This window comes from Electrophorus electricus, chromosome 10 (assembly GCF_041902795.1).
Source record: "Electrophorus electricus isolate QZ-2024a chromosome 10, ASM4190279v1, whole genome shotgun sequence".
Lineage (NCBI taxonomy): Eukaryota > Metazoa > Chordata > Actinopteri > Gymnotiformes > Gymnotidae > Electrophorus > Electrophorus electricus.
The window spans coordinates 22674361-22684945 of record NC_137506.1 but is presented as its reverse complement, the minus strand read 5'-3'; the positions used below and the strand labels follow the sequence as shown (position 1 = coordinate 22684945).

At 45.3% G+C, this 10585-nt stretch overlaps 1 protein-coding gene across 20 annotated transcripts in view; it reads right to left on the bottom strand.

Annotated features, from left to right (window-relative positions):
* cdc42bpaa (CDC42 binding protein kinase alpha (DMPK-like) a) overlaps positions 1–10585 on the bottom strand; it is a 51483-nt gene that overhangs the window by 4361 nt on the left and 36537 nt on the right. For 6 of the 20 annotated variants that reach the window (XM_035532588.2, XM_081721565.1, XM_081721568.1 and 3 more), the window contains 23 exons: positions 10162–10286; positions 9815–9920; positions 9441–9589; positions 9100–9191; positions 8891–8967; positions 8575–8622; positions 7196–7315; positions 7028–7099; positions 6800–6905; positions 6544–6680; positions 6274–6413; positions 6085–6166; positions 5672–5891; positions 5424–5486; positions 4746–5339; positions 4542–4639; positions 4256–4340; positions 3819–3942; positions 3499–3616; positions 2818–2997; positions 2046–2175; positions 827–990; positions 149–217 (listed from right to left, as the gene is read on the bottom strand). In XM_035532588.2, the coding sequence (XP_035388481.2) occupies positions 149–217; positions 827–990; positions 2046–2175; positions 2818–2997; positions 3499–3616; positions 3819–3942; positions 4256–4340; positions 4542–4639; positions 4746–5339; positions 5424–5486; positions 5672–5891; positions 6085–6166; positions 6274–6413; positions 6544–6680; positions 6800–6905; positions 7028–7099; positions 7196–7315; positions 8575–8622; positions 8891–8967; positions 9100–9191; positions 9441–9589; positions 9815–9920; positions 10162–10286 (3099 nt within the window). Of the gene's footprint in view, positions 1–148; positions 218–826; positions 991–2045; positions 2176–2661; positions 2783–2817; positions 2998–3498; positions 3617–3818; positions 3943–4255; positions 4341–4541; positions 4640–4745; positions 5340–5423; positions 5487–5671; positions 5892–6084; positions 6167–6273; positions 6414–6543; positions 6681–6799; positions 6906–7027; positions 7100–7195; positions 7316–8574; positions 8623–8890; positions 8968–9099; positions 9192–9440; positions 9590–9814; positions 9921–10161; positions 10287–10585 lie in introns of those variants that run through there. The other 14 variants (XM_081721564.1, XM_081721567.1, XM_035532589.2 and 11 more) reach the window with 11 other exon arrangements.

Here is a 10585-nt window from a genome sequence, read left to right as displayed (position 1 = left end):
AGACTGGGGTGAACTTAAGATTTTGAGGTCAAAAGGAGCCCAGGAAGAGCTCTACTGGGAACACAGAACACCACAAGACTAAAGCGCTCCGCTTGAGGAAGGATGGAGACGGAGGAGGAGCTGGTAACTGTGTGCTGTTGGCTGTTACCTTTATCTTACTAAGAAGGGTCCTTAATGCTCTTTTCACATCAAAGGTCCTGCCTGTGGGTGAAACTGCCTGCCACCACAGAGAGTCACATATCGACCACACATCATATTGGAACCCCTGCACCCTCCCCAAAAGCACATGTGAGCATGGTGGAACAGCTTGCAGAGTGTGTGTGAGAGAACCATTTGCTGGTGGGAGGACAGCTCTCATTCTGTAGGCACTGTGCCACATCACTCAGCACATGCAAGTGGCGTGAGAGAAATAGTGGCAGGAACTGTTTTAAGATAGGCTTTGGAGTGTGAAATGGAAGCTCTGACCTTTGTATCAACAGCAGGAATGGCATAAATCCAATACTGTGCTTTAGGCAAGAAGACAATTATTATTCTGGCTGCATCCTTATCTAGTGCTATAACTCCCACAGCAACTGCCAAGTGTAGATTAGAATCAAATCAAGCAAGGAATGGCAGGGGTTTACCTGTCAACAACTTTCTGGAAAACAAGTTTATGATATTCCACGCACAGATTCATAAAAAATGTACTAATCACACAAATTATGTCTGCATCTCTTGCAATACTTCTGATTAACATCCGCTTGATTGCTTGGCAGTGATTAAAACTACAGTACTAATTAAATGTCAATACACACACACACACGTACTCATGGCTTCCATCACTTACCTCTCTGTCAAACTGGGAGAGAGGAGCATCGCCTGTACAGTCCATGCCCCCTCCTGATGACAGCGAGCCCCCAGAGGGTGAGGTCATGGTCTGCCGCTGGGCGGAGCTGTAACTCCCGCTGGAGAACTCCCGCCTCAGAGCAGTGCCATTCTGAGAGGAAGATCCTACAAGAGAAAGACCAAGGACTTGCTGAGTTACTTTCCTCTCCATTCCTGCAGCATACAAAGTCTTATCTCCATCTTAAAACCCATGTTTCATCTGGTCACTTTTAGTTGTTCTCTTTAGCTGAAGCAGACCCCTTTGCATACCTGTAGGCATTGAAAGAACAGCCTACTAGGCTGACGCAGTCAGAAAACTGTACTTGCACACTTACAAAAGCTTTTGTTGAACCACACACACAGGCCTAATGGAAGATCATTTTCTTAAATTTCTCATTTTTGTCATAGTCAGTTTGACTGTCACATCAGAATCGGGAAACACTCGCAAGTCCACCAAATCAGAACTAAATGATCCTCGTCGTCAGCTCTGTTCATCACAAGAGTGAGTTTAAACGATTTGTGAAATAGCAAATTTTAGATTTTGAAATCCCTAGTTTCCCTTAGAAGGTTTTGCCCCCTGCCTCAACTGTCCAGATGAGACACTTAAAAATACAGTCTTTCCTGTTTTCAGAGATTAGTAATTAAACACAAATCACTCTGAAACATCTCACCATAGCAAGGTGGTCCATGAGTAAAACCAGATGGGGTCAAATCAAGACAAGACAATATGGGTCATGATAGGTGATGACCTATCAGTCATTACAATAAGCTTACCTGCTCACAATATCAACAATCACCACAAATTGTTAAATTATATAAATTAACTTTAACCGAAGGCTCATCTTTCACTGCGTAGCAAGTCCATGGGCAGCGTGGCCATGGTGCGTCAAGCCGTTGCAGATTAGATGAATAGCTATTGTCACAAATGAAATTTGTTTGCAATTTGCACAAGTGGTTCTTTTATGTGGTCCATTGTCATTTGTATGTATGAAAATCAGGCATTTCAGACGAATATGTATTTGAAAAACCATTTGGTTTAAAAATCAGTGAAAGTCTTTTTATAGCACTGATATGCAGATCTCAACATATTTTCTATCACAGGACATGCGTGTCAACAATTCCCATGTAGTCACAGGCAGCTCTCTTCATCCCCCTGGTGGTGGAATGGCAGAACTACTCACGCATGCCGAGGCCACTGCTGGTGCTCATGGAGCGGCCGGGTTCGGGGCGGGGATCAGGGCGGGGCTTGCTGAGGGAGGGGATGCTGACAGAGCCACCAAGCATTCCACGGCTATCCTGAGGACGCACGTTCTGCATGACACAGACGGGGGTTACACACACCTGCACTACAATTAACAGCATCCAGTACAAAAAAGGAGGGCGTGCTGCCGAACAGCATCAAGCATCTGTGTCTGAACTTTGCCTGATGCAAACACATTTGCAACCAAGAGGTAAAAGAGAAAAAAAACAAAACAACCAACAACACCTATACACAAAAAATAGTTGCACGTTACCTTCTACTATGATGAGTTAGTTTATCAGTTTTGTTCAGTTCCTCTCAATGCTTCAAGTAATATGTGTTGGCTTTAATGTTACCAAACAAAACAAGTGTACTTAATTTGTTAAAGCTGTCACTGAAAGCTGTACCAATAATATGTGTGGGTGCTTTTCACTGAGATCGTGTAGTTATCTGCATAGCCACACTGCTGTATAAACTGTACTCTACTATTCATAATGCAGTAGTTTGCTTTTTAAATCTGGCCTCATGATGAATTCAAGAAACCTAGGAAAACTCACTGTCCGTAGAAGCATCCAAAGCAAGAGGAATGATGGATGAAAGATGAATGAAAACTGCATAGCATGCAGCGAAAATGGACTGATGGAGTAGTGGGGGTGAAGCACACTGTCTGTGTAGAGTCTGTGGGATGCGGAAGAGAGAGCCATTGGTCCTACCAGAGAGCAGATGGAGGCTGGGGTCCCAGGGGCGGAGCTTAGGGATGGGGGGTGTGAGCAAAGAGGGGACTCCTGGGACAGGAAGTTGTCGGCAGACGTGACAGTCATGTGATAGACATGCTCAAAGCTGGTGGGGGTGGAGATGAGATTCAGGCGGGGGGAGGGGACAGGAGAACCTGGCTAGACCAGAAGAGTGAGGAGAGCACAGGAGTAACAAAAGCAGGAGAAAATGGGTGAAACAGAAAAAAAAAGATGGAGAACTTGGCTGTACCAAGGTGTGATGCCACACATCAACCAGAAATGAGAGAGAAAAAAAATAACGACATGTTCCAGTGTTAAACCTCAAAAGGTATTCTTCAGCATACAGCATACTAAAGTGGCTTTAGAATTTTAGTTATTTTCTAGAGAATTCTAGCGCATCATTTTTGTATCAACAACAAAGTTTTGTTTTTGTTTTGTTTTTTTAAATGTAGAATAAAATGTTTTAAGGGTCAACACTGGGGGAGAAAAAGAAGCTTCCCAACATTTAAAATTAACACCAAGATCCAAATTTATACCAAATTAAAGAGAAGAAAGTGTAAATCAGTCTGGCAGAGCAAAAATAAAATGTGTGACATGGCGGAAGGGGGAATTCAGTTTCCTGCTTCAGTGAAATTCAGCCTACTGTTTCAGAGCATTTACCATCGGTAGGTCTTTAAGGATCTGAATCCCGTCTCCTGGGCCCATATGAACGACGTGGTTGAAGTTCGTTGGATTTGAGATCAACTTGTTCCTCATCTCAGGATCTCTAAGCATCTCCCTAAAAACACAAAGCGACAAATTACATGCCACGATTTTACCAATCGCCTACAATGCATGACCAGTGCAGCTGCAATGGGTGCGTTCTGCTATGCACACAGTTTAGCACTGGGCCTTGTGCAAATGTATGTGCATATGTATGCAAGTGCAAATCCTCATAAGTGTGTGCATGTGAGTGTACGTGTACAGGTGTGCTGGGTCACCTGCGCTGCTGCAGTCTTTCCTCCTCCGGCACTCTGAAAGAGAAGCGCCGTTTGCTCGTCATGCTGCGCACCATCTGCTTCCTGCTGTGTTCGGACGTCTCCGGGACCACCAGCTCATCTCCCTCTGAAACGCACGCCCTTATCAGCACAAATTCACTACAGCGACATCCAGCAGCATAATTAACAAAATCAACACACACTACTCCTCTCCGCTTCATCCAGTTTCAGCCATTATCCTCCTCTCTAATCAGCTACTTCCTGCCTCACTGCTTGGATAAGAGATCATTTGGTTCAAATTTACATCAATTCAGTTTCTTTCAAAAGGCTGAAACATGTAACAATGTACTGCAAAAACACACATCAAATCTAAGTGGTAACCACAGGACACAGAATACCCAGCTGACACACCTCAGTGTCAGAAATCAACCAAGACTCACCAGCAGTTTTATTTTTAAAGTAGATGAGCCTCACAGTCTCCAGCCCCAGCAGGTTCAAAGAGCCGTCTGTGTTCAAAGGGTGGACCTACAGCATGACAGCAACCACATCATTACAGGCCTGATGCAGAGCACATGAATATACCATCACTTGCAAACTGCACTTTAACACTGTTTATTTTAATGATCAAATGCAGACACTGGATAAAATGTTCCTAAGTGCAACAGGAAGTCCAAAATTATTCTTGATTCATCCCAAGCTGTGCAACATGCATCCCTTAATATTGACCTTTTTCAAAGGGATGGTCTGGATCCACTCCATAGAGTTCACATCAAACACGTCCACAGCGTTCTCACTGTACACTGACAAGTAAGGTGCGTTGTAACCTACGAGGGATGAAAGAAGAAAAACTCATTCCTTTGGCCAGCAATGTAGACACCATCATCGTGACCTGCTGAGAGGCTGATGGATGGTGGCATGAGCAGCACTTACAGCAGGCAGAGGGCACGGCGGGCCACATCAGCTCCTGCTGCCGTGAGCGCCGGCCCTGGCAGTCCACATACACGCCCGCGCTGCTGAAGCACAGTAGTAGCTCCTTGCTGGAGATCTCCACGGCACAGAGCGCATCCATGCCCAGCTGCCCGATGAAGGCCAGGGTGTGGTCCTCTGGGTGGAGCAGGCTGACGGGAGGCCCGTCCACCTGCAGACTGTAGCGCAGGAAGCCAGCCTGGAAGCCCACGCACAGGCGCTCGCCCTGCAAGCCCATCCACTGCACCATGCCAGGCACCTGCAGCTCGCGCAGCCGGCGGTGCCGCGCTCGGCTCTTGTTCAGCTCGTAGCAGATGATCTGCCTCTTCATGGCTACGCACAAGCAGGTGAGGCCGCCTTGCCTGGTGAGGCCTGAAACCACAGCCTGGCAGCCTTTGGTCTCTGGCAACTTGTAGAAGTCTGTGTCACGGTCGTCCAGGGCCGCCATAGGGTAGAGGCGCACGTGGCGGTTTCGGCCAGAGATGACGGCCAGCAGCTGCTCGGAGGGGATCAGGTCAATGTGGTGGACCTTCTTGTTATCACCCACCTTAATTATCTCTGTCAGGGAGAGTGGAGGAAATGCATTACTGCAGTGGGGAGGGGAAGGGAAACAGCAGAGCAGGGCTTTCACACAAGCCTTACCGTCTTTGGTGATGTGAATAACATAGAGCCCCTCCTCGTTACCCAGGGCTATCCTCTCATGATCTGTGGATGTTAACATAGAATAAGAGAACAAAAAAAAACTTGAGACCTGAAGGCAGGGGGCTCAAGGGGAAACTGTCTAGACATGCGCAGCTGGAAATGACACACTGACAAAAATAACTGAAAAAAAGCAGGCTGCTTGAGAGTGCACTTTATGTACAGTGTGACTGACGTATGCAGAGCAGCACCTATAATAACTGCAGACTGTGTGGTTTTGATGAGAGGCAGGGTGCTGTCATAAGCTTCTTTAGGCACGTAGACGAAGCGCTCCTTCAGTTTGTTCTTCTTCAGTAGGCGGTGCAGCTCATTCAGAAGCCCCACCCACTTATTCTTCTCCTGATCCGTGTCAGCCAGGATCAGGATGGAGCATTTTTTACTGCCCACGACACACAGCTGGGATGCTGTGACCTACAAAGTAGTGGAGACACACATAGCCTAATGTCTTCTGTGGTACAGACACCACATTGACACAATACTGCACAATATATCATCTTGGCACCAGTGTAGTATTTATACATTTATGGTTGTAATAGAAATATTTAAATCTCTGAACTACAGCTCTAGCAATAACTTTGTTTTAATTAGGCCTACATAAACCCACCCTAAAAATACAGGGAATGTCCTTCCTGTTGGCATGGATAACATCAGACGCAAGTACTGAGCTGACCGAAAAATCCTCATCCCTGCAGCAAAGAAAACACAACCCTCAGAGAATTAAAGATGACAGGAAGCAGTCAGAATTGGCCGGAAAGACAAATCTTTCAAGTGGTATCCACTCTGTAAATCTGACCTCATGTCAATGACCTGGTTGACCACCACGCTGGGCTGAGCGGCTTTGCCCTCTGCTAGGTCATACAGGAAGAGCTTAAAGTCACACACAACAGCAAGGGCCTTCTGCCAGCCCTTCTTCACCCCAGCTGGCTTTGGCACCTGAGACAGATCATCACGGGATAAATGAATGAGGATCACACACCTCCACTGCCACTGTCGTACACAATGGCAGCAGACAGCTGTTTGACCATGGACATGAAGCCAGCACACTGAAGCAAAAGCTCTTTACCCTGACATGTCCTTCATAAGCTGTGCCGATGCCCTTCTGGGGGTCGACACCCAGGGGCCCTTTTGTCTGGTCGGGAGGGACAGGGCACACTGCAGGGGCTTTGTCCGCACACATCACATGACATGAGAAGTTACAGACTGGGGAGAAAAAAGGAAAAGGCAACAGGTGAACAGGAACCTTGACTCTGAACATCACACGCTTCTTTCACTGTCTCTCTCGATTTACCACAGGCTCTGCGTGCATGCGCGCACCTCACCTTCGCAGATGCAGCCCTGCCGGATGAGTCCCACCATCAGAGAGGTGCACTGGTTGCACTTAGTGGGAGTGCTAAAAGACTTCACCACAAACTGGTGAGCTTTGGGCTAACAGGAAGAACACCAAGACAAGACCAGATGTTACATGCAGACAGTTCTAAATACCAGCATTTCTTTAGTGTTGAGCATAATGTGGCCCTCACTGTTGATAAATCTAATAGAGTCTGTACCTTAGGTGTGAGGTGGCCTGCACTGCAGGGCATGCTGGGAGTCTGTGTGCCTTTATGGGGATGATCCACGAACTGGAAGACACAACACAGGGATCACCACACAAATGCAATCGCCACCTTCACTCCACCACACCAGGGTGTGGTTAAGGTGAGTGTAAGGTGGGGCACCTCCAGGGTTTCCATGTCGCTAGTGGTGGAAGGGGAGTGAGACCGGGACATAAGCTGGGATTTGCGCTCATCATCACGGGATGGAGTATTGGACAGGCTGAAGTTATCAGCAGACTCGATCTGGAGGAACAGGGGTGAGGATTAGACCAGACACACAGGAATAATACAATGACATTAAATACAAACTAATTAAGAATGCCCCAGGACTAATGTGTTACAGTTTATTTGTTAGATCATAAATGTTCTGTGAACATTGTGATCAGACTGAAAATTATTAATAGCTTAATTAAAATGTTTTATTAAAAATGTTCAAATAGCTTTTACTATTTCTACAAAGAAATGATCCATCAATGCTCTGTAAGTCACGTCCAAACGAGCAAGACCATAAAAAACTAAACCTGCTCAAATATCACAAAACAATGTTAGACTCTAAAATCCTAGGCAAATCTTATTTAGTCAGTGGATGAACATACACTATGTTTAAATGCATGCATTACATGCATGTTTATAAGGAACAGAATAAATCCAAAACCAGTACCACATAAGGACATCGCATGCTTGCATCCCAGTTACCCCAGCAGTAGAGTTTAGAGCCACAATCAAGGATTTCAGAGCATAACTAGTATATTTAACAGAGAATGCACTAAAAACTATTCTTTGACTACTGAAGGCCAATTCAATGTCAATTTCTGATCAAATGAATGAGAAAAATCCATGATTGTGTCTTTTAAAATGTCATCATCCAGCACAATGACCTGTGATTCTCCAAAAACAACAACCACCCGCTCATGCCATGTAAACAACAGTGTTGATGCAACATCAAACAGATCAAAGAAAAAAGGTGAATCTGGTTAGAGGGAAAGGGGGACATTAAACTTGTGACAGACGATGCACTGTTATCAACTCTAGCAATATGGAATCAGCCCTTCAATGTACGTGCAATACTGAGATCAAAACGTTTCCATGGCCACCTTCCATATCTGTTAATTCTGTGAACTACAGCTTTAGTGTCAGTGAGAGGAGACACCTACCACAGAGATGTGTTTGATATGTAGGTAAATTAGTGGTAGGAGCCTCAGTGTCTATATAGGTACCAAGATGACAGAGACTCCAACTGCTTAATCATTAAAGAACTGTTGTAGATGTTTAAAGTGATTAATGGACAACACATTGCTTTTCACTATGCACCCAGCACTCCTGACCACGGGGATGTCCAGTTAAAGTCCAGTCCCATGCAAGAAGAGTACGCGGAGACATGCATAAGGTACCAAACCAGAAACAAAATAGCCTCGCCAGTGGGAATCCACCAGAAAAAAACAGAAAGAGAACATCGAAACGCACCAAATCAGAGCACCAGAACAAAAAGGAGGAGGGCTTACACGTCTGCCTCTGCTGACTGGGGCGCAGGCAGGAGATCGCTTCAGTGCCAACAGAACCAAAGAGAGTAGACAGCACATAAATACAGCGGGTACTCTATAAATGGAGCACGTCTGATAATGGTCAGGGGACAAATAAGCTTTCACTCGCTGTTGAAATCAACTTCACTCCAACATTAAAACTCAATGAAGTAGAAAACACGGGTAAAGGGGAATAAATAATTGGAAACACAGTAACATGCCTACAAGAGTTTAATAATGAAAGTTTAGTAGCCCAGGCACATCATGTCATGCTCAAACACAATTTTTCAGAACTTACATCAAACTGATCCAGCCCAGAGTTAGGGGCACTGAGGAAAGCCAGGAAGGAGTTCTGCGAATCTTGGTGCTTTACACCTGCAATAAAAGGAAAAAAGAAAAATACAGTCATACAAAAATAATACCTAGTAACCCACTGAAGATGAGATCATATGAGCAGAGAGACTGGATGTCAGTCTACGAAGAGACGTGAGGAGGAGGTAAATTTACCCTTAGAAAGCCGTAGATCATTCGTTTCACGTCTCAGCCTCTCAATCTCTGCCTGAAGATCCTCGTTCTTCTTCTCAGATTCCTGGAGTTTGCTGCGGGACACAGAAGCAGTGAAATGTGTACAACTCCACATTACTTTTACTTGGTAATGATAATTAGGAGAAAGAAAAAAACAAACAAAAAAACCCCCCAGTACACTTCAATTCCACTTGCAACTGCTTGGCATCGCGAACTTCATGAATCTGCTTTGTACCTCAAAGCACAATGACTTCTTTAGCCTCCACACAGACTCCCAGAGAGGAGCTCTGATGAGCTCCAGACAACACAGCAGATTTCCTCACCACTCAGTGGCCATGTTGGCAGCCTTGATCTTGTTGAGCTCATCCTGGATGGTCTGCTTGGCGCGGATCTCGGCATCCAGCGCGGACTGCAGCTCCAGGCGGGCAGACATGTCCAGCTTGGCCAGACGCCGCATTTTCCATGGCATGTCCTACCATGATGCAGTAACGCAAGGAAGAACCATTGCTACACACCTCATCACTTTTTTTGGTTTGCTTTTTAAATTTTATTATTTAATAAAATAAAATCCCCCCAAAATACTTGTATATGGTTTAGACAAAATCCGTTAGGAAAATTAAATGTACAAAAATCCTGGCTGTCCAGTATGTAAATATTAGGACCTTGTGGGAGGTCAAAGGTAAAGACTCCAGCCTACCGTAGAGCGGGCTCCAAGACTGGTACTCCTCAAGCTCTCAAGCTCCTCAGTCATCTTAGTGGCCAGAGCCTGCAGGTAGCCCCGTGCATCTTTTTCATCACTCACCCTGCAGGACAAAGTTAAAAAAAAATTAAACTGCCACACATTACCACTAGATGGCAGTGGAAATCCACTACAATGCCTGCAGTCGCTACTAAGCTATAAGTTGATTCAGCTGCTACATAACACTTTGCTATGACCTGCATATCTTCTTGCCAAAAGTGGCATTTAGTGAACGGACATTGAGCAGTGGTGTGGTTTTACAGGACTTGTAAAAGTTTTGTTATGGAAGAATGTGTTTCACTCACCACTGGATGATCTCTGTGATCTGGGCTTCCCACTGGGAGACACTCTCTCTCTTATCAGACAACTCCTGCATTTCCTCCTCCTGCTGCTTGTGGCTGTTTCTAAGCTTCTCGTACGATGTTGTTAACTACACATGGGACACGGACACACACACACACACACACACACACACACACACACGATTTATAACTCTGCACAATAACAGCAAGTGATGGCAACATCACTGAATAATATATACAGTAATGCTTTTGTTAGTACAAGTTAAGATATATATAGTACACAGATGAGTAATGCACAGAAGGCGGTATTGATTCCCCTCAACAGCCACTATACATCACTTTTGAGTCAGCAGAACCTGGCGAACTCAGTGAGGAACGGTTCAATTCCATTAGAACCTCAGCAGAGACAAATATAGTCTGCACATAG